The sequence below is a fragment of the Muntiacus reevesi genome, chromosome 14 (assembly GCF_963930625.1).
Source record: "Muntiacus reevesi chromosome 14, mMunRee1.1, whole genome shotgun sequence".
Taxonomy (NCBI): Eukaryota; Metazoa; Chordata; class Mammalia; order Artiodactyla; family Cervidae; genus Muntiacus; species Muntiacus reevesi.
In genome coordinates this window covers 12,499,052-12,523,375 of record NC_089262.1, presented here as the reverse complement: position 1 = coordinate 12,523,375, position 24,324 = coordinate 12,499,052, and the positions used below count along the sequence as shown (strand labels likewise).

General features: G+C 49.9%; 1 protein-coding gene across 7 annotated transcripts in view; it reads right to left on the bottom strand.

The window, feature by feature from the left end:
- TRIO (trio Rho guanine nucleotide exchange factor) overlaps positions 1–24,324 on the bottom strand; it is a 349,762-nt gene that overhangs the window by 161,667 nt on the left and 163,771 nt on the right. For all 7 annotated transcript variants that reach the window (XM_065905271.1, XM_065905278.1, XM_065905277.1 and 4 more), the window contains exons 9-11: positions 22,412–22,642; positions 9,480–9,602; positions 415–606 (exon numbers count right to left, since the gene is read on the bottom strand). In XM_065905271.1, coding sequence (XP_065761343.1) covers positions 415–606; positions 9,480–9,602; positions 22,412–22,642 — 546 coding nt within the window. The remainder of the gene's footprint in view (positions 1–414; positions 607–9,479; positions 9,603–22,411; positions 22,643–24,324) is intronic.

Here is a 24,324-nt window from a genome sequence, read left to right as displayed (position 1 = left end):
AGCAGCCATGCCTTCAACCACATGACAGGCTCACAGGCAGAAAGGAAGCCCCACGGCCCTGACCCCAAGTGCAGGTCATCCGCCTCTGCTAAAATGGACATACCCTGCTCTCTCCGAGGGTCTCCTCCAGCCCCTGTTTTCCCTGCTCTCCTCCTGACCCGCAGCTCCCCAGGCCACCCCCCCCACACAGGCCTGCTCCTGGCAGGCGCCTCCCCGGGAGATGGCGCGCGTGTGCCCGTGTGACAAAGGCAGGCCAGCATGGCCAGCTGGGTCCCCGCCACCACCACCCACGGGCGACCCGTCCTCTCGGGCCACCTCTGGTCCACTGCCTGACATCACAATCACCCTCGTTCCGCCCATGGAGCCCCAAGGCCCTTCCGGGCAGGGCTCCGTCTCTGTCCCCTGGAAGCTTACCTCTTTCACGTGGGTGTGAAAGGACACCGACATGTCCAGGAGGACCTTCCGCTGCTCAACGCGTCGCACGAAATCCTGTATCCGGTCCTCGAGCTGATGGGCAGCCTGATAGATCTCTTCCGGGTCACATTCCCCGGTCTGGGCCAGCTGCTCGGCCGCCTCGAGTAACTTATCTGCATTGGTGTACGTGTTCTGCGAGAGAGAAGGTTCAGAGACACAGGAGGTGAATACCAGACAAGCTGGCCCCGCTGCGAGCCATGATACATGGGAACGGAGTCGGCGAGTACTGTTCCTTCCTGCACATCAGTAGGATGGGAGAGATGATTTCAGGAGTTCAGGACACGGCCATCAGCAGCCTCAGCCTTTCTTAACTGAGTTAAACTCTCACCCTCACGGCAAAGCCCTTCCGTCTGGGGCCGTGATGGGGTTATCTGTAGGCAGCCGCTGGCTGTCCTGTGACTCACAAAAGGGCTTCTGGCTTTTTGCTACCGCCAGAAGGGAGCTCGCAGCCACAAATGCCTGCTTCACTTTTTTTCCTGGTTTTATGACGGCGTGCAGAGTTCCAGTTTTGTGTCTTTCGGTATTGATGTACCGCTTTAGGATAATTCCCCAACAGCAAGTGAAAAGGTTACGTTGCAAACACACACAAACTGCTGTCTCTTTTCACATGTTTCTGCTTATCAGCAATTCTGTGCTTATTATTTTTTTTCCCCTTACTTCAGGGATATACTGTTTTAAGAGAAAAGAAATAATAACTGCGATGGCTATAAAGTAGCCAGAGTTTAAAGAACTGAGGTTGAGTGCAAAACGGTGTCTAAAATACTCTGAAAATCACTCTATTTTTATTTTTGATAAATCAGGCTGCAAAGCGGTTCCTCAAATCAACAGGGCTGTGGGAGACCTGACGCTGTTCAGGGGAAATGCCAGCGAGAGGGTGCTGATGGGGACAGGAGCAGTGAGCCAGGCCGGAGGACCTCAGACAGGAACGCAGAGCATCCGGGCCCCCGACAAGGCCCAGAGGAAGCGTGCAGCTCCTGAGACACCGACTGAGCCCGGCAACTTTCTCCTCCTCCAGCACTTCAGTCCCACAGCTGAGCAGGATCGGGTCTCACGGGTGAGACAGGTGCGGGCCCGGGGTGTGGGGAGACCGAGCCCAGTGGGGCACAGGGCGCCTGCCAGATGGAGAATGGGGACCTCCAGGGTATTCACCTACTAAGCCAACAGACTAATAAGGGTACTGAGAGCTGGGTTCCTCATTTTGGACAATGGAGTTACAAATATGCAAAAGGAGAACACTTGAGTCAGCCCTGGGGCACTGGACTGGAATTGGGGGGTCCACGTGTGGACACGGTTTTCCATGGGCTGATGTGTAAACGTGCACTTGCATACTCGCTCACGTACCCCCGCTCCCACCCCTCATCTACCGAGAGGACCTGAGAACAGCAATGGAGCAATGGCAGTAAGCAGGGTGGAACCCGGATCTCTATTTCTGAGGACCATTCTCTGCAGGGAGCCGGGGGTCTGTGTAGACAAGGCTGATTCCAGCACAAGATGAGCCCCAAAGTGAGGAAAAGCCCAAGGACGATGTGGACAGGACAGGGCGGAGAAGCCAGCTTGGGAGGCGCACGCTGGCCATGTGAGGGGCAACTGAGCATCAGAGGGACAGGGAGGGTGACGGAGGGTCATCCATCCAGTCACTAGGAAACCAGGAGTCCCCACTGACAGCGAGCAGCAAAAGTGGACAACAGACAACATGTTTGTTACAGCGTTTCACAGTACATCCTCACCAAGTGCTCAGTGATTACAAATGGGGAAGGACTCGCTTACAACGGAGCCATCTGGCAGACACCACCTTAAGCCAGGGATCGGAGTGGACACCAGAAGTTACAGCAGAGATTAAACTGTGCACCGCTTGATGGGAGGGTGTGAGGAGGACCTGGCAGGGCTTCCAGGATACACCTGCTGAAGACGTGTAACCAGAATACAACCGCGAGGAGACATCAGACAAACCTAACGTGAGAGGCCTTCTCCAAAACATCGGGACACAGAAGTCAAGGACCGAGGGGCAGTTCCAGGCATAAGGACACCAAATGTGTCCGGTGACTCTATATGGGATCCGTTAGACATGGACACTGTGGGGTCTGAGTGTTAGAAGGCAGTCATGTGTCAGCGTCAATTTCTTGATTCTCATGGTGCAATTCCAGTTGTACAAGATAACGTCCTTTTTGGTAGGAAACAGACAATGGTTGGACGGAAGCAAGTTCTCTGGGCTGTATTTCCAACTTTGCTGCGAGTTTAAAACCTGTAGAGATTAATCCTTTGTCGGTTGTTTCATTTGCAATTATTTTCTTCCATTCTGAGGGATGTCTTTTAATCTTGTTTACTGTTTCCTTTGCTGTGTAAAAGCTTTTAAGTTTAATTAGGTCTCATTTATTTTTATTTCCGTTACTCTAGGAGGTGGGTCACAGAGGATCTTGCCATGATGCATGTCAGAGTCTCCTGCCTGCTTTCCTCTAAGAGCTTTATAGTTTCTGACCTTACACTTAAGTCTCTAGTCCATTTCGAGTTTATTTCTGCATATGACGCTAGGAAGTGTTCCAGTTTCATTCTTTTACATGGAGCTGTCCGGTTTTCCCAGGGCCATTTATTGACGAGGCTGTCTCTTCTCCCTCTTCATTGCATATTCTTGCCTCTTCTGTCAAAGGTAAGGTGCCCAGAGGTGTGTAAGTCCAATCTTTGGGCTTTCCAGCTTGTTCCACTGGTCTGTATTTCTGCTTCTGTGCCAGTACCACACTGTCTTGATGACTGCAGCTTTGTCGTACAGTCCGAAGTCAGGAAGCTTGATTCCTCCAGGTCAGTTTTTCTTTCTCAAAATTGCTTTGGCTATTTGGGGTCTGTTGTGTTTCCATACAAACTGTAAAATTTTTTGTTCCAGTTCTGTGAAAAATGCCATTGGTAGTTTGATAGGGACTGCACGGCTTTGTAAATCTAAAAAGGAACATTGACTCGGATGTTTCTTTAGAAGGTAAGAGAAGGTGTCAAACAGCACCTTGTTTTCCCAGAGTCACTTGTAAAAAGCTTCATGTTGAAAGCACTGTTAGTATCTTTTTAACAACTCCAGTGTGAACATGCAGCATGGCTGTATCTTCCACGCTCCAAAAATTCATTAGCGTGGAGTCATTCTACTCACAATCACTGTACAACATAAGGAAGGAATGGGTCTTCAGATCAGTCAGGAGGTTCTCGGCTCTGCCCGACTGTGTGCAGAAATGGTCTGATGCCGGACCAGCAGGTCTGAACCAGCCCGAGACCGGGGCCCCGGTGGTGCAGTCAAGGGCCTGCAGCAGTCACACCAGCTGCAGGACTCGCTGCCACCAAGTAAACACGAAGCTCTTTCCAGGTTCCTCCTTCTCCAAACACCAGAACTGTTCCTTAGAATAATCTATATTTAGCACCTTTTAAGTGAATCCAACCATGAGACTTTCGACACTTCCTTTCTGAATCTCTGTCTTGTTCCTTCACCACGTCAAGTTTTGAAGAAGTTAATTTGAAGAAAAATTCGTTTAATACAATGCCAGTTCAACATCTTGAAATTACAGACAATTTAAAACTCATTTTACAAAGGACCTTTCAAAAACAAAACCCCAAGACACACACTAATGTGCCTTAAACTTAACTCGGAAAAAGAGATTTCTTCTCCCTAAACCCAAAATCTGTTTACCTTTTGAGCACATTTCAGAAAAATGAGAAAAGGCTCTTCATTAAGCAATGAAGATGCTTCTGCTTCTGTTTTGAAGGCGCCTCCTAAGGCCATTCTGTCCAAAAGAACCCCATAAATCTGAAGCATGACCTTAGATTTACCTCGGACACAGGACGTGTGTTACACTTTGTTTTGACAGAAAGCCTTCAGAGATGAGAAGGCGGAGAGGGAAAGATGGGGAAGGCAGTCATTCAGGGTCTCGGCCCTCCCTGCAGGAGAGCAAGGCTGATGTCACTTTCTTCTCTGGGAAGAGCCAGACAGCTTTCCATGAATGAAGCTACAAACACAGAACACGATCTGGCTTGATACCGGGACCACTGTTTGCCGAGCCCCAATCTACTGCACATGGTCTTAATCAAACCAGCCTCCATCTGGAGCCACCGTGCAGCCCAGGGCTCTCCTGATTTCAAATACTGTCCTCCCAGCCCCCTCAGAGGATCTTTATCAGGCGAGCTGGGGGGCTAGAGAAAAGGCGGCCACCCTATTTCTTCAGGCCTGTGAACGTCCCCACTGTACTATACCGAATTTGTTCTTACTGTCTAGGGTCTACAGGGTGCGCCCCCCGCCGCCCCATTCATCCCATGTACTCTGAGCAGAATACACTCTTCAGAACCAGCCCGAAGGGGGCAGTGACACGTGGTCTCTGCAGGTACACGGGGGTGGGCCCGGCACACAGTCAGTGAGCCCTCGGGGCTGAGGCTGCACACACAAGCTGGACACGTGTTTGTGGACACAAAAAGGACCGGAGATTTTCACTCAAAGGTGAGTGGAGGGAATTTACCTAAGTGGCTGGTCCAGGTTACGGTCAATTATGACAGAGTGCTGAATGTCCACCCTGGGCCACAGCACGCTCCTGCAGGCCCCGGGTCGCAGTTTTATCAGCTAGAGACACAGGAAGCTAGTCAGCCTGCCATACAGCAATGAGGAGGCCAAGGAAAGTCACCCAACAGTCCTTCAAAACCAGCCGGTCTCTAAAAACAAGGAGCAGAATCAAGGGACAGTCTTCAAGAGAGGGGATATGTCTATATGTTAGTCACTCAGTCTCGTCTGACTCTTTGCAACCCCATAGACTGTAGCCCACCAGGCTCCTCTGTTCGTGGGGTTTTCCAGGCAAGGATACTGGAGTGGGTTGCCATTCCCTTCTCTAGGGGATTGTCCCAATCCAGGGATTGAACCTGGGTCTCCTGCATTGCAGGCAGATCCTTTACCATCTGAGCCACCAGGGAAGCCAACAAGTGAGGGGAGGGTTGATGAATATTTCATCCCAGAAGGATAAGAGCGAAGAGAAAGAGAAGCTGGAGATGCTGGGGGAAGAGGCCAGAGGTGAGTGGCCGGGTCCTGGCACTGGGGTGGTAGGGGGCACAGGTGGCCAAGTTCAGGATGGAGAGCGCAGAGGCTGCTCCCACCCACGCGGGTCTGCAAAGGAGAGAGGTCCCCAAGAGGAGAGGCGGGTGTCTGTCCGTGGCCCACCTGGCAGAATGCCTGGCACACACAGGTGAAAACCAGACAGAGGGAAACAAGGGCAGATGTCTGTAAAGTGAGCAAAAGCTGTTTACACTTAAGGGGTTTGTCTTTTTTTTTCATGCACAGTTCAGATCTGAGCTTAAGGACTTCCAATTAAAGGGAAAAGCTCCTAGAATCCCAGGGACAAGGTGCCGAGGATGATACGAAAGACATGAAAATCGGGGGAATGGCGCAGACAAGGCCCTGCCTTTCCCGGAACTAGTGTGAAGGCAGCCCTCTGCCGGGGGTGCTGCTGCTGCGACCCTTGGCTCCCCTGGAGACCCAAAGGCACCAACGTCTCCCACAAAGAAAGGGTCCCACCCTCGCTGCCCTGAACACCAGCGTTGACAAGCGTTGATGGTCATCTTAGATCTGAGGAAATAAATTCACCATGAACAGGGCTTCAAAGGTAGCCACAGAAGGGAGCTCCCTAATTAAGAGCAAAAGGAACCACAGGAATTGGAAGGAGGGGCCCACAGGGTGCTGGCCGCAGAGGGATACTCGGCAGACAACGCTGGGGTGCGCTCGGGAAGGCGCGAGACAGGGGCCGGCCGGGCGAGCCCACAGGCCCGGGTGACTAAACTACTTGGGGCAGGTGATTGCTGTCCCGCCTCTTAGGGTCTTCGCTCAGAGGATCCGAATCTCAAATCCATCCTCAAACCACAGGCTGTGGCAGGAGCTTATCTGATGGAAATGTCAAGGGGCGACTAGAGCGCATTTCCCATATTTCTTCGGCTATAAGAGCAAGGCAAAATATTTACCAGCATCCATAAGAAGGAAGCTCACATGTAACCTGGAAAAGAGAAGTCCACAGACCCACCCCAGGGGCAGGAAGGCTGCTGAACATACAGCCTTTCCCAACCGGCTTCTAAGATCAAGAAAGGTGAAGGCTGGGTTGTCACTTTAACTTTACACATGAAGACTGGCAAGAAGGTAACTTTTAAGAGCCATTTTCACTGAACAGGACTGAAGCGCAGTTTGCTGTCTTATCCTATGACTACCTCTCACATCAGTTCCCTGATGAACCCAGCACACAAGTGCACCCACTGCGATGTAAAACCCACGGACACACACAGCTGAGGTTTACTCCTACTTATTCAGGGTTACAGATTTCGAGATGAAATCATCAGATGTATACAGATACTCTTCCTTTTATAATCAAAGGCTCTCTTTATTTCTAGTGTTTTTATGCTTTCAAGTCTATTTGCTTAATATCAACGTTTCTACACCAATTTCCAATGGTTCGTATTGCCATTGGAATACACTTCATATACTTTCGTGGCGTGCTGCAGTCCATAGGGTGGCAAAGAGTCAGACATGACTTAGCAAACAGCAAAATACTTTCAAACTCTTTCAGACTCTTAACAAGTATAATCTATTTTGCGTTCAGTGTGATCACTGCTATTTAGGGACAAATTGCCACATCCTGGGCTTCCTGGTGGCACAGGTGGTAGAGAATCTGCCTACCAATGCAGGAGATATAGGAGACGTGGGTTCAGTCCTGAGGTTGGGAAGATGTCCTGGAGGGGGGGCGTGGCAACTCACTCCAGTATTCTTGCCTGGAGAATGGCAGAAAGGAGTCTGGCAGGCTACATACAGCCCACAGGGTTGTAAAGAAAAGGACATGACTGAAGCGACTTGGCACATACACGCACACACGCACGCTACATCTTACCTTGGATTTCTTACATGATTTTTGTTCTTCCTTTCACTTCCACTAGACCCATCTTCCTGAGAGTTTATTTCCCTGGTTTTCTGCAGTTCTTTTTTCTTTATACTTATGGAAAGTGGTGCCTTCTATCCCGTCTTGAGTGGTCATTCAACAATGCTACCACGCACAACAGAGTTTACAAATCTAAGACACACTACCTCCTGCCACACCCCTCAGGACAGCGCTCCACCTTCTGTGTTCAAGGGCTCTAGGGCTTTGCTCCATCTTACTCTGCGGGGGTTTTTGCTTTGGTTTGGTTTGATGGATGCATTTATTGGCTGCAATGGGTCTTCACTGCAGCACGCAGGCTCAGTAGCTGTGATGCCCTGCAGCACGTGGGATCTTACTTCCCCAACAAAGGATCAAACTTGCGTCCCTTGCACTGGAAGGCAGATTCTCAACAACGGGCACCAGGAAAGTGTTGTTGTTACTCAGTCGCTCAGTCGTGTCCGACTCTTTGTGACCATGGACTGCAGCACGCCAGGCCTCCCTGTCCATCACCATCTCCTGGAGTCTGCTCAAACTCATGTCCATTGAGTCAGTGATGCCATCCAACCATCCTCGTCCTCTGTCATCCCCTTAGTAGAGGGAAGTCTCTCCCATCGTGTTTTTAACCTCCCCCCAAGTCTGTCGTCTTTTGCCTAAATGGTCAATCCTTTGATTTACAAACACATTTACCAATTGCTATGCTCACTGTCAAATCTCGGTCCTTTCTTCTCAAGTAATCAGTCGTGTCCAACTCTTTGTGACCCCACGGACTGTGGCCTGCCAAGCTCCTCTGTCCATGGGATTCTCCAGGCAAGAATACTGGAGCAGGTTGCCTTTTCCTTCTCCAGGGGATCCTGACCCAGGGATAGAACCCACATCGCCTGCATTGGCAAGCAGATTCCTACCCACTGTGCCACCTGGGAAGCCCCCTCTTCCTTCTCATACTTCCTTTATATTCATTTAATTCATTCATTCAACAAACACTGCTGGACGCTTGGCTGCACCACACCAGCCGTGTTCCACATGCCAGTGACAGCGGCGAGAGCGCCACCGAGCCCCTGCACTGGTGGAGTCTGTGTTAGGAGGGGGGCTCCCGTGACTCTGACTGAGCCGTATATATACTGCAGGTATTCTATACATGACTGGGGACCTCCCTCAAGTCGTGGTCTATTTCAGCCTCACTGTCAAACTGACATCCACTGGGTGTGGGATTCCAGGTTCAGCCTTCCTCTCCCTCGGGACTCCATCCTGCCGTCTTCCAGCATCTGCAGTTATGGGGGAGAAGTCAGCTTCGAGTCTTCCTCAGGGATGGGACGCCGTCATCTCTCTCTGGTGGTTGAGACTCTGCCTTCGGTATCCCTCAGGTTTACCAGGTGTCTCAGGATGCATTCACCCTACAACTCCTTCTGAAAACAACTTTTACCCCAGCTCCTAGAGCTTCGTACACAGATCATGGGAAGATGATCCCTTCTTCTTTCACTCCTCATTCTTTCAAAACAGAAAGCAACAGGAAAGGCACGTTTACCAAGCAACAGCGAGCTGCAGGAAAGACCTGGGCCGGATATACCAGCCATGGCAGCATCACACACACCCGACCTCCTTTTCCTTCCAGCAGCCCCTGCCATGCCTACTCCTCAGGTCAGGGAGTCAGCCTCAGAAAGGCTAAGAGACTTTTCCAAAGTCACACAGCTGGAGAGGATCACAGTCGACATTCAAACTCCTGGGCTGTGAACGAACCACCCCCTGCCTTCTATTTCTGAAGCACAAGCATTTAAAAGAAAGAGAAGAGGGGAAAGAAACATTGGCCCATCATTACAGACATTCAAGGACTGCTATTCCCCAATTTACGAACTAGTCAACAGAGACCAGTACAAGATATATTGCAAAAACATCCGAGACATGCTCCTGTTTCCAGACCATCACATATTACCAGAGGATCCACTGTCTAAGTCATCTTTGTGCCCAGACAGAGACAGCTTCACTCTGAAATCTAAGCATCATCTCCAACACGCCTCGCTGAAGGTAAGTCATCAGAGATGGGGTTAAAGCCGTAATTCAAAACCAACCGCACAGATATTATGGGAGAAAACGGTAAGGTCTTACCTGTGCTACTTCTTCAAAATCCTCATGACGTTTCTGCAAAGCCCTGGCCCGATGGAGCGATTTCCCTACACCTGTGTGTTTGCTCAGAAATGCTTCTCCGTGGTTCTCGATCCAGTCCAGCACCTACAATGAAACACAGACACACATGCCATCAAAACCATGCTGGCCTTGTTCTGTGTGAAGGGCTATCCATTAAAGACACAGTTCTCTTATCAAAACTCTCTAAGACCCAAGAAACAAAGGAGGAAAAAAAGTGGAGGCAACCAGACACTAACTTGTTGAGAATTACACCTCTGTCAGCCTTCCCATCATGATCAGGAGTAATCAGCTCTTACTTTAATAAGTGCAAATCTCCTTATGTACATGTTACATGCAATAACAATTCAGTTAAGTCTCACCCCAGTTCACACATCACCGAGCCACCCACACTGCCTGGGTATTGTGTGGGATCAGAGTCATCAAGACGCAGAGGAGTGCTTTAACTTAACATAAGGCTCTAAGCTTCACGACTCAGACAATTCTAATTTTTAACTACTGAGTTCATGTTTTCCTGTCTCTTCTAAGAGTTGAAACACATAAGTAAAACTCAAGAAAACAAAACACTTAAAGGCCTCTGCCCTGGTCTTTGAGGATAATTTATTCCATAAACTAAGCTGTTGTGAAAGCTGAATATTTCATGAACAAAAATATACATAAACGTTCTTGACAGTTGAAATCTGCCACACTGAAGAAAGAGTGAAAGTAAAACAAGGCAACCCAGTGTGTTTAAGGTCACGACTGGAGCCGAGCAGCTCACTGGCTTCTGCACTTGAGAAACTGCACACAGTACCAAACAAAACATTCAGACCACATCAAAGACACGTTTGTCTCCTTCTGATGGAGAGGGGAGAACCAGCAAAAAAAACTCAGTCAGTGACGTCTCTAGCTAGAAACTTTCACGAAAAGATAATATTTAAATACCTGAAGGCCCTTGTTCGTGTATTTCCTGTGTTGCAAAAGTACTGATGGTCACCTCGGACTTGGTAATTAGTAACCATGGTAACTAAGCACACAGATTCAAACGATGTTGGAGTAAAGAGCCGACTGGGGCCGCGTGGCCAGAACAGTGGTCTAGAAGGCACCCTGGCAGAGGACCAGTCACTTCAGTCTGCAGGCAAACTGCTAGAGTAAAGGCAGCTGAGGATGGGGGGTGTAACGCACGGCGTTGGTAACACTGCAATCAGCCCTGTACAGAGACAGGTGGGTGCTAAATTTATCACGGTGATCATTTCATGGTGTGTGCAAACGTCAGGACCCTACAGAGCACACCTGACGCTAACCTAACGCTGCATGCCAACGATATTTCATTTAAAAAACCTAAATAAAAGTGGCCTTAATTTGAGGTTCGTGGCTACAAAACTGGTCCCTCGCCCTTCGTCACCTGCACCCTAGACAGATCAGCTGTGCAGACAGACATCTAGAAACAGGCAGTTGGAAAGGGCCAGAGCCCGCTCTCCAGGGACAACTGGACGTGTCCTCCTCCGCTCCACGCCAGCAACCTTCTGGCCTGATTGAGGGCAGGGAGCTTTCTGCACAGAGCTTAGCAAGCTAGCAGTGCTTGTAAAGAAAACGGGCTGGGAGCCTGAATAAATCTCTGGTGGTCCTTTGTAAAGACCCTTTAGAATGAGAATGAGTAGACGTGTGTGTGTGTGTGTGTGTGTGTATGTGTGAAGACCCTTGTAGAATGAGTAGGGGTATGTGTGTGTGTAAAGACCCTTGTAGAAGGAGTAGGGGTGCGTATGTGTGTAGACCCTTGTAGAATGAGTGTGGTGGGGGTGTGTAAAGACCCTTGCAGAATGAGTGGGGGTGTGTAAAGACCCTTGCAGAATGAGTGGGGGTGGGGGTGTGGAGACCCTTGCAGAAGGAGTGGGGGGTGGGGGTGAGTAGAGACCCTTGCAGAATGAGTGGGGGTGGGGGTGTGTGGGTGTGCACGCGTGCACACACCCATGGTGGAGGGTGAGGTGGGGTCTGGACATGCAGTCTCACAGCAGGTGCTCAGGATGAAGACACACGTTCTCCTTGTTACCACAGTTCACTTCTGCACCTCTTGTCGACACCACACTCTGCCCATCACCAGGAATCTCAGTCATTCCTACTAGATCCGTTTGTCTGTCAGGGCAGCCTCCCAGCCTGCCTGCAAGCTCCCCCGCCCTCCCCTCATTTCTAGTCCCGAGTCACAGCCTTCCTGAGCTGCGGCTTCCTGCCTGCTCAGTGGGGATGATAACGGGGATGTGAGCAGCCAGGCCCCTTATACCCCAGCGTGGCGAGCACACAGCACATGAGCCGTCCACACCCACAAACCACGACCTGCGCCAGCCTCCATCTCAGGCCAGGTTCTTCGGGAGCACAGGCTAGGAACATTCCATTGCTCTTTAGCCAGTGCACTCAGTACATTATTTCTCTTTCTTGAGATTAGAGAGACCTTCAGTACCACCATTAGTAAGTAATGCCACTTGCATCGTGACATCAAGCTGCTGTACTGTTTATGGGACAGTCTCTTAGTACATATTACAGAACACAGGTTCCCCTCTCACTCCTAAAGAAATGTCCAATGACAACTTCATGGTGTCTCCACTTCAAAGAATGGATACAGTGAATCGAATTGTCCTCTGGGCACAAGTCCAGCACCAGACAGAAGACTAGGACCAACTATTAATATATTAAATTTGAAAAGAGTCAAGAGATATGTAACACCCATGCTACCTTCCACCTGCACGAAAGGGCTAGGAGACACTTTTTTAAAACTACAACTATAAAATATTCTGTATATTCCTCAATAGTTTTGTAAAGAGAAAAACAAGGTTTGTGAAACAGCAAACCTAATGAGTACTGATAACACAGACTTGAAGTAAAGGCACAATTTCAAAAAGTAAGAGACAAATGCTATTCCATAGAAAGAGCTGGAGGAAGCAAAACACACTTTGTTTAAAAAAATGCGAATTTGTTTTTCTTAGCCTAAGAAAAGTTTTTCTTAGCCTTCAGAAAGCATCAGTTGGAAAGAAAAGCTATTATGATCCGACCACTCAGGATTTACAAATGGGCTATGATTTTTCTAGTGGTTTCTTTTAGACAGAATTATAAATATCAGGTGAAACTATATTTCCAACAAACATGAAAGTAACTCAAAGAAGACTACAAATCCCAAGCGCATTTTGAAAACAGAGGCAGGCGATTATAAAATCTACAACATGACTTAGCAACTGAATAAAAAAGATCAAAACCAAATTTCCCTACAAGGCTTTTTGCTCCTCGCAAGTTTCCCAGGAATCCTGAATGAACGCACCTGCCCAAGGAGCATCTGAAAGACAAGCTTGTAGAACTTTCCATTTAATACATAAAAATATTTCCAATCAGAAGCTCCATCAAGGCAGGGCAGCCGGCCCCTCCTTCACTCAGCAGTGGGGGTGGCTGCCATCTCCCTGCCTGTGACCTCCCCTAGAAAACCAACCAGGCCAGGAAAAGGGCAGAAGTCGGTCCTTCTTTCTAGGCAGAACAAAGCTGGGAAGTCGATGCCTCCTTGCTGTTCAGAGGATGTGGGGCAAGCTCGTTCCTCTGTACTTCAGTGCCCTCTAAGGGCACCGTGACAGCTCCAAGGCTGAGGTCACCCCACAGGGAGCCACCGAAACTTAAGACCCAGACAGTGGTCTCAGCATCTAAGTCAAAAGGTCAGCCATGCAAGAAATTTTACAGGTTGCTTAACTTCACTCCTTGCTTGTAATGTAATTACAAGGCTGTAAGCGATGATGGCAAATACAGACCTGACCTGATCACAGGGCCCTCCGGCTCTGAATTCTGTGATGTACATGGCATGATCCAACCCATCCATCCTAAAGGAAATCAGTCCTAAATAGTCATTGGAAGGACTGATGCTGAAGTTGAAACTCCAGTACTCTGGCCGCCTGATGTGAAGAAATGACTCATTTGAAAAGACCCTGATGCAGGGAAAGATTGAAGGCGGGAGGAGAAGGGGATGACAGAGGATGAGATGGTTGGATGGCATCACCGACTCAATGGACATGAGTTTGAGTTAACTCTGGGAGTTGGTGATGGAAAGGGAGGCCTGGCATGCTGCAGTCCATGGGGTCACAGAGAGTTGGACACAACTGAGTGACTGAACTGAACTGATGTGTGTGGCATTAACATTTACAGTGAAATGAAGCAGAAACAAAACTCAACACGTGTCTGTGGGCTCTTGGAGACTGAGGGGGTGAGGAGGAACCTTCTAGTTCCAGCATTCACCAGGGCCTGACAACCAACGGTCCCTGCCATTTCTCTATTCCTCTCCAGCGGAGCCCACAGTTCCTCATTTCTTGCATCGATGTATTTCAAAATTAGAATTAAGCTTCTTCTATAAATATAATTTACTCCTAACCATTTTCTTCTTTTTAATGGCTTCCAGGACTTCCCTGGGAAGTCTGAGAAGATCTCACAGGCCAAGGAGCAACCAAACTCCTGTGCCCCAGACACTGAGCCTGCACTCAAAGCCTGAAAACCACAGCTCTGGAGCCCGCAGGCCTGGAGCCCGTGCGCTGCATAAGAGAAGCCGCTGCAATGAGAAGCCTGTGCACCACGACGAGAAAGTAGCCCCTGTGCCCGATGAAGACCCGGCACAGCCAACATAAATGAATACACCTTAAAAAACAGGTTCTGGAACATTTCGAAGTAGACTAAGCCTAAGGCTCACTTGAAAAAAGAAGTTTTTTTTTTTTTTTAAAGTACCACAGTCCAGCTACACAGAGCAAACGTATGATTCAGAACCATTTGCCCTGCGTTGCAGGAGCTCTTCTGCCTAACCTCCACGAGAGCCCGGGAAAACCAGGAGCCATGCTCCACGCACACCTTCTTGGCCGGAAGGTAGCAGGGGCAGAATCACGGAGAGAGGCTGGCAGGCTTCTGAACTTTTCCATCATCCATCCATCCATCCACCTCCTGAAAAAATACCACTCACTCCTCCGGATATTATCCTAGCTGTAATTACGGAAGTACATAAAATTTCTTAAGGACAACAAAGAACCTCAGGGAAGGAGGCAGGGAAGAAAGGAGGTAGGTAGGCTATTATCCACAAAGCTTCACCTCGGATGTGCTGTGCGCAGTGGCTCAGTTGTGTCCGACTCTTGGCGACCCCTGACTGTAGCCCACCAGGTTCCTCTGTCCATGGGGATTCTCCAGGCAAGAATACTAAAGTGGGGTGCCACGCCCTCCTCCAGGGAATCTGCCCCACCCAGGGACGGAACCCAGGTCTCCCGCATTATAGATGGATTCTTTACCATCTGAGCCACCGGGGAAGTCCTCACCTTGGATATTCTCATCAAACTCCAACCAAACCACCACCACCAAGATGGGCTGACACCTTTAGGAATTTCCCAAACCTTTAAAAATTACTTTTCCCATTCTTAATTTGGAAATCAATCTAAAACAGTCCAAAGTTGTCCAAGAAATATCTTAATATTTCCAGATGTTATCTAGGATATAGATCCAGATGTTATGCACAGCTTAAGTCTAGCTACCTAACTATAGATATACACATACAACTATAGAAATACACATACACACATATGCATACACAGTTAATCCCTGGGCACTTTCCCCTTAGGGCAAGGGTCCCCAGACTCTAGGATCTAATGCCTGATGATCTGAGGGGGAGCTGATGTAATAATCAAGAAATAAAGTGCATAATAAACATAACGTGCTTGAATCATCCCGAAACTGTCCCCTGGTCCGTGGAGAGTGTCTTCCACGAAACCGGTGCCTGGTGCCAAAAAGGCTGAGGATGGCTGCCTGTGGGGCCCCTGGTGATGCGGCTGGTTTCCACAGTGGGGAGACCAAGATGCCCGGGGCTTGTCCTGGGCTCTGTCCTCTTCTTGTCATCCTGACCCCTAAGTCCCCTGGGTTCCCACGCCCCGTCCCACTGGCTCACAGCTCCACACCCTGCCTTCCTTACCGCACCCCCTGTGGGCAAGAGATCAGTCTCTTCTCCCACCTTTCTTAACAGTTGAACTGTGGGCTCCTTCCGAGCTGCGGTTACTAAGATGACTGACAGTCAAGTCTCTTCTCTGGTCCTGTGATAAAAGGCACTGAAAGCTTGCTCCGAAACCACCAAAAAGATCAGCAGTCAGCCTCTGTCTGCTCCCAGGAGGTTCCCAATCCCTAAGCAAATATTTGCTCCAGGACTCCCTAACTCTACCTGGGAAACTCTCCAGGAAAGATGGACATCCCCCTAGCCATTCTTATCAGGAGATGCAACCAGATCTGTGACTGTGGGAGTGTAAACAGAAAAGGATGTTAAACCTTGAGGTTCCGTAATGATCCCATGAGAAAACCCATCCTTCTGACTTCAAGTAACAAGCACAGCACAGGTGAGATGCAGGGACCATCCCTGAAGAGCCAGGCCCAGTGTGGGTGGAACCCCCGGGGTCAGGCATCACCGAAGGATGTCAAAAACCTAGCTGGCAACAGGCCTAGCAGACCAGGACCCAAGGTGGAACCACGACTTGCTTCTCCGTGGACCCACTGCTTCTCCTGAAACCCATTTCTTTGTGTTCAAGGGGCCGAAATCGTTAGTATTTTAAGGATCTCCCACGCTGGCAGCGTTCCCAGGCAAGGAAGTGATCCCTCCCTTCTGCGGTCACCCCTAACTCCCCAACATTAACCATGAAGATTCCTTCATGAAGATCCAGTTAGGCACCGACTCCAATGGAGGGTCAACTCTCCCCCGTTCTAAAGTAAACAAAGATAGTCTTCAATTAGCAAAATTGGGGAATTTCTTCCATTTCTTCATCTACTTATTCATTCATTCAACAAACACTGAGTATCTATTATCCCAGACACTTGGTAAAAAACACCAGAGAATAAGACACAGCCCAGTGCCCCTTAGACCTTCATCCCTGTCCTCCAAGACCCCCTGACTTGCATGTTGGTCCATGATGGGGACCGAGCCTATCTCCCCACCTGGAATCTTGCTCTCACACCGCTCTCATCACCCTGCAACCAGAGCCATCATTCCAGGATGAGTGGATCCCGTCCTCTCAGTTCATTTCAGTTCAGTCGCTCAGTCGTGTCTGACTCTGCAACCCCATGACTGCAGCATGCCAGGTTTTCCTGTCCATCACCAACTCCCGGAGCCTACTCAAACTCATGTCCATCGAGTCGGTGAAGCCATCCAACCATCTCATCCTCTGTCGTCCCCTTCTCCCCCACCTTCAACCTTTCCCAGCATCAGGGTCTTTTCAAATGAATCAGTTCTTCCCATCAGGTGGCCAAAGTCTTGGAGTTTCAGCTTCAACATCAGTCCTTCCAGTGAACACCCAGGACTGATTTCCTTTAGGATGGACTGGTTGGATCTCTTTGCAGTCCAAGGGACTCTCAAGAGTCTTCTCCAACACCACAGTTCAAAAGCATCAATTTTTTGGCACTCAGCTTTCTTTATCGTCCAACTCTAACATCCATATATGACTACTGGAAAAACCATATCTTTGACTAGATGGACTTTTGTTGGCAAAGTAATGTCCCTGCTTTTTACTATGCTGTCTAGGTCAGTCATAGCTTTTCTTCCAAGGAGCAGATGTCTTTTAATTTCATGGCTGCAGTCACCATCTGCAGCAATTTTGGAGCCCCCCAAAAATAGTCTCTCACTGTTCCCATTGTTTCCCCATCTATTTGCCATGAAGTGATGGGACCAGGTGCCATGATCTTAGTTTTTTGAATGTTGAGTTTTATGCCTACCCATCCTCTACTACCACAGAATCAAGTCAAAGCCCACAGCCTGCGGGTTTGACCTCGATGTGGTGAAATGGGGAAGCGCTAACCCTCCGCCAGCTGGCCGAGAGCACTAAAGAGGACAGAAACATTCCGGGCGCTTAGGTTCACAAAACCGTCCCCTCAGTGTGTCCTGAAGCTCACAGAAACAACTCCCGAGCCTTAGGTGTGGAGGTCACCGTTCCAGACCTGCCGCCACCCGGGTCTCCAGACAGACACTGCCATTGCATCTCTCCTCTCTCCCCCAGTTCCTGTCGCCCAGTCCTCAATTGCCTGACTTTCCACCCGCCCGTCTAAGACCAGCTCAAACCGTGCATCTCCCAGGAAGGCCTTCCTGGCACCCCCAAACTGTCACTTACATCTCGATGTACAGGAGCCTTCATCTTGATTACACGCTGTACCCCTGATGTTTTAGGGTTTGGACAAAGCTCCTTGGAACCCCCAAATCCGCTTAAGTCCTTATGGCATAGAGATGTCCCCTTAGATGGCACATGCATAGCAGGTAGACGATCCCCATGAGGGTGGCTAATTTTATTTACTCCCTCATCTGGGGAGCAGCTTAATGGGCAAGATCAAGTTCATGCCTTGGCAAAATCATACAACAGGTAAAGACACAGGCGCTAACTCGGAGCATGTTATGGGCTAATTCAATGGACCTTTTTTTTCCTTCAGAGTATTAGCTAATAGTCCAACACCCCCCCCCCCCAAAAAAAAAAAAAAAAAAAAAGTCCAACACTCACTTGGAGAAGAGTTTTTCCAAGATATAACTCAGTGAGGGTGACGCTCACACACATGAAGGACTGCGGTGGGACTAGAGGGGAGGACCCACGGGCTTTCTTAGGAGAGGATCTCCCTGTCAGAGGGGCTTCTTTGGGGGGAGTCAGCCCATTCACCTCACTCAACATGTTGAAGCCACTAAATCCACCAAGCCGAGAGGTGGGCAGACCACATCAGTGAGTGGGAGAATGGGTCTGATGGCATCCTGCTACGGCCTACTTCCAACACTCCCACCCACGTGAAGGAGTGCAGCGACGATGCAGAGTGTTGTTACGGTAAACTGAAGCTGGTCCTAAACTGAAAAACACTTCCTGGCAGTCACACAAGTCTTCATTCATTCATTCATTCACTCAGCCAAACACCCACTGAGGGCTGCCCTGAGAGTGGACCAGAGATGAAAGGAACAGGACACTACGTGATCACCAAGAAACATGACGTCGTGCATGTGACGTCACTTTAGTCAAGTCCGACTCTTTGTGACCCTATGGTGTATGGCCCGCAGGCTCCTCTGTCCATGAGATTTTCCAGGCAAGAATACTGGAGTGGGTTGCCACTTCATCCTCCGGAGGACATGTCCCACCCAGGGATCGAACCCACGTCTCTTAGTCTCTTGCACTAGCAGGTGGGTTCTGACCACTAGCGCCACCTGGGAATGACAAATGGTATTTGTTTCATTTTTAAGCTAACGATGACCAAGGTTAATACTGCCTAGTACGTAGGACGTGTGTTTGGGCAAGTCTTCAGCAAGCCTTTCAGCCGCCTGCCTCACCCCCATCCTTTGATTTGGACCCAGGGTCACTGCTCTGGGACAGCACGTAAGCCCTCCCACCCTACAGCGCCTGACCCCAAACACCGTCCACACAGAAATTATGAAATTGCCTTTGCTTGTTATAGAAACAAACAAACAAAAGAAAACTAACCACTAAACCAAAATTACGCGTGTTTTAAAAATCAGATGCCATCTCCCCCCAAGCCTTCCCTTCCTCGGGGGCACACACTATTAACAGTCTTGTATCTTTTCTTGCAAGAGTTTTTCCACAGACGGGGGTACACTCTTGTGGGAGGGCCGTCCTCACATGAACGTCTTCATCCTCACTGCTCATGTGGAAGCTATTTTTCTTCTTCCTCAGTGTTTACAGATGCCGCTTCATGACCCAAAGCAAGTCAACAAAACCACAAGTGGGATCTCTAATTGGCTTATTATGTTTCTGTGGACTTCTATGGCTTTGGTCTTTACAAGTGTATCTTCTGCTGACGGCATCTTTCTAAAGCTCTACTATTTTCTTCGCTTATCCTCAGCTCACCTTTCCTGGCCTGTGCTCAAGACAGCAGAATTTTTCCCTGTGTGTGATTAACTTCTCGAGTTTCAGAAACACATTTTCAGTTCTGACATCCTAGAGAATCCTCTGAGGGCAGTTGCTCGCTCTGCTTCATGCTATCAACTCAGTTCCTTGTCTCACAAGCCAAATCGAAAGAGCAATTTCCTGTCTGCATAACGAGTCCAAGCCATTCCCGATCATTTAATTGACAAAACATTTCCCTTCAAGAGCAATTATTATTTCTACAAAATGCTCACAGAGCCGTGGACTGCAAAACACCTTCTCCTGCCCACATCCTACCCTGTTCTGGTTCCTGAGAAAAAACATGGCTGGTTTTGCAATTATCATAATTACCTTTCTACCTAGAAAAATTAATGTTGACTGTCTTCAAATTCAAGCACAGCTAGTGCTCGGCACCAAGCTAGGTGGTCAGACTCATCAGCCTATTCCCAAAAGCTTCCTTTTCTGAAAAGAGTGGCCCAGGGGCTTATTCTTATGCGACTGGGCCCCCCAAGGAGCTCGGAGAGCTGGAGAAGGTGGAGGACAGCTGCTGCTCCCACCACGGGTCCAGGGTGCGTGCTGGCCCGTGGATACGCAATGAGCACCTGATCCAAGGGATATGGACACAGGTGAGAAAATCCTTTAATAATTACAGTGAAACTGTTAATATTTCACAGTTTGTGACAGCTTGGGGACAATTAAGAGAAACTAATAATGGTGCTTTCAACCTCACGACTCCAGTTCTCACGGTCACATGGAGACCATGGCTCCTCCATCTTCTTTCCCTGCCAGTCACCTTCTACGACTGAAACAACACTGCAAAGAAGCACGTGCTGCATCAAAATGATGATTCCTGAGGCGCTGGGAACATGCGCACCTCAGAGAACTCAAAACCATCAGCAGGATCAAACCAAACTATGCGAAATTAAACAACATAGGGGCTTCGCTGGTGGCTCAGGGGTAAAGAATCCACCTGTCAATGCAGGATGTCCACGTTTGATCCCTGATCCGGGAAGATCCCACATGCTGTGGAGCAATTAAGCCCATGGGCCACAACCACTGAGCCTGTGCTCTAGAGCCCGGGAACGTCAATGACTGAGTCCACGTGCCCCAGAGCCCGTGCTCTGCAACGAGAGAAGCGGCAGCGAAGAGCACCGTCCCTAGAGAGCAGACCCCACTCCCCGCAACCAGAGAGAGCCCGCACAGCGGTGAAGACCCAGCAGAGCCAGAAATAGACAAATAAATACAATTATTAAATACATACACAGAGACAGTAATTAAAAAGATCTGGAACTCATCAGGCTCCCATTAAGAGCAGAAGGGTGGTCAGTGTGTGTGGAGGACCCAAGTGTCCTCCCACATGTCAGCCCAGACAGCGGACACCCCTCACCTTCAGGTGGCCCTTGGGGGACTGCAAACTGAGCCACGCTCCGGGTCCGGAGGGGGGGCTCTGCCCCCATCCCATCACTGTGGCCTCGAGCCACCTCCCCGGATGCCACCGGCTTCCCCACACATCCAGGATTTCTCATCGTGAGTGACACCTCATCTACACTGCTGCCTTCCCCTCTGTTTTAGGGCAAAGACATGACTTTTATCTTCTTACTAAAGCTATATTGTATTTTATAAGCACCCCCAGCTTTAATTCTCAAAACCCTGGTAGCAGGACAATCTTCCTTATTTCACCGGGAATACACAGTACCAGGACCGGGCTTACTCTTACATTTGTAACAACAAAGGTGTCAACTGTTTAGAAACGACCAGTCGTAAAAGCCCACTTTACATTAATCAGACAACTATTTATGAAGCACCGTGGAGCCTCTGAGATGGCACTTCCTGCCAAGTGGGGAGAGAAACACGATTGGCTTACGATTGAGTAATCCGAGTGGAGACAGACCTAAGATTGTCCCAGCACCGTGCACAAGCACCCGGGGCACTGTTCTCACAAACGTAACTGAGGAGGCCCTCCCGCGAGACCGGAACTGAGGGGCTCCGGGGGAGACCCTGCCTCGTCCGCTGTGGTCCAGGCACACGGGCTCAGGGCGCGAGCAGCCTGAACATGTGTGCTCGAAGCGCGGCTCTCACTCATGGTGAGACAGAAGCTGCACATGTGGGTACGCACACGCGCGTGCTTGTGTAAGCTGTGCTGCATGTGTGTGTGCATGCGTGTGCATGTGTGTGTCTGTGTGTGTGCATGTGTGCATTCTCCTCTCCCCCATCTGGCCTATCTTGCTTTCTCGAGCACAGACGGGTCTCCTCTTTGACACCTGCACCCACACTCTCATCCAGCACAAGTCACTCCCAGGAGGAGGGGCTCCACCAGACGGACCCCTGTGCTGACACCTGCACCCACACACTCACCCCGCCCGAGGAGGGCCCCCGTTCACCTGCTGGACTGCACATGGGCCCCCCCACCATTAGGACACCCGTACCCATGGGCCCGCCCAGCACCAGGCACCCCCACGAGGAGGCCCCGCGCTCACCTGCTGGACTGCAGACGGGCCCCCCCACCGTTAGGACACCCGTACCCACGGGCCCGCCCAGCACCAGGCGCCCCCACAAGGCAGCCCCGCTCACCTGCTGGACTGCACACGGGCCCCCCCACCATTACGACACCCGTACCCATGGGCCCGCCCAGCACCAGGCGCCCCCACGAGGAGGCCCCGCACTCACCTGCTGGACTGCAGACGGGCCCCCCCACCGTTAGGACACCCGTACCCATGGGCCCGCCCAGCACCAGGCGCCCCCACGAGGAGGCCCCGCGCTCACCTGCTGGACTGCACACGGGCACCCCCACCGTTAGGACACCCGTACCCACGGGCCCGCCCAGCACCAGGCGCCCCCACGAGGGGCCTGCTCACCTGCTGGACTGCACACGGGCCCCCCCACCACTAGGACACCCGTACCCACGGGCCCGCCCAGCACCAGGCGCCCCCACGAGGGGCCCCGCTCACTTACTGGACTGCACACAGGACCCCCACCGTTAGGACACCCGTACCCATGGGCCCGCCCAGCACCAGGCGCCCCACGAGGGGCCCCGCTCACCTGCTGGACGTCCTGCTGAAAGACGCACAGCTGCAGCCTCTGGTGGAGCCGCACCTTGCGGTGTTGCCAGATGTTCTCCAGCTGCCGCTGGTGGTGCAGCACCTCGTGGATGACGTCCAGGACGTGGTGCACGGCCTTCGAGTAGTTGGCCGAGGCCGTGAGTGAGTCGGAGCTGCCGGGTGTCAGGGGCCGCTGGAGCTTGTCGAGCAGGGACTTCCCGTCCTGGCTCACCTGCCGGCAGGACACATGAGCCATTATGAGCCAGAGGCCGCTCCAGAGGCGCAGCTCAGCCCGGGCCACGCCGCGGAGCCTGCCCTCCAGAGCACGCGCAGGCCAGCACAGACACACGCTCACCCACACACACCCACACCAAACCTAAGTCAGAGTTTCACTCAAAGGCGCGTTTTATAAAGGCTAAAATAAAATTTAGAACAAACCCATCAGTTATTCAATGACGTCACAAAACTAAATGTGGCAAATCACAGAGTTAAAATAAAGGGACTTTCAATTTTCACAAAACATTGTAGTAGATGCTAGTCTTAATAAGCATGGTACTCTGCCTGGTGGCTCAGATGGTAAGGAATTTGCCTGCAATGGGAGAGACCCGGGTTCGATGCCTGGGTTGGGAAGATCGCCTGAAGAAGGGAAAGGCAACCCACTCCAGTACTGCTGCCTAGAGAATTCCACGGATAGTCTGGCAAGCTTACAGTTCACAGGGTCCCGGAGTCTGATACAACTAAATGACTAACACACACAAACATTCTGTCTTAAATGACACGTGTGCGTGTGTGCATGAGTGCTAGGTCACTTCAGTCATGTCCAACCCTTTGAGACCTCATGGACTTTAGCCTACCAGGTTCGTCTGTCCATGGGATTCTCCAGGCAAGAATACTGGAGTGGGTTGCCACGCCCTCCTGCAGGGGATCTTCCTGACCCTGGGACTGAACCTACGTCTCTTATGACTCCTGCACTGTACAGTTTCTAGTAAAGAAAACCCAAATGACATAAGGGCTGATATAAAATTTCACTGCTGGGCTATCTGCAAATTGAAGTTTAAAAGTAATACTTTTCTTGAATTATATTAGAGAGAATGCAACAATTACAATGGAGCAAAATTTTAAAGCTGAACTTGAAATCTAAGGGAAAAAAAGCAAAAAAAACCCCAGTAATCGAGCACCAGGCATAAATATGTACTTTCACTTTGTGACACAGAAATTTTACTTCACAAAATAAAAAGAAAACTAAAGTGCCATTTTATTTTAGTTCACTAACTTAAAAGAAGTAATTTTAATTAAACGGCCATCATTTTTTTAAAAGGAGATTTCGGCACTCTACTATAGCAGTTAACTATCCAAGTACAGTTAAATGAAAGCCATCAGACTGACCAAAAAAAATTACGGAAAGGTGTGGGTGGAATACAGAAAGAAAAGCATTATGTATTTTTAAACTTAGGAATGATTATGCTAGGTGTGGCAGAAACAGTACGATCAGACTGGACAAAAGGATGTGATGCACATAAAGTATGTGTGATTCAGGGCGCTTCTTAAGCCCATCCTCACGACCATGACCTTTGTGCTCAGATTCTTCAGAGAGTCTCCTCGAGTATCCATGAAAAGGAGGAACAAAAGAGGGCCTTGCTAACAGACACAAAACTGGTTCAGGGGCAAAGTCTTAGCACAGAGGAGACAGGGACACTGGGTGTGTGGGACTGGCCAAAGGAAGCTGAAACCTGGGGGCAAGCGAGAGGCCTGGGGAATTTTCTAATCTCTCCTTTAATCCTCTTACAGCTGAAATTGTGCTGGGATGTGACATGTTTGTTTTCTAATAACAGAACTTGAGACCTCCATTGGAAGTGCTGACTCTTCCTTAAGAAGGCTGGTGATATCAGACTTCACAGATTAAAACTGATCTCA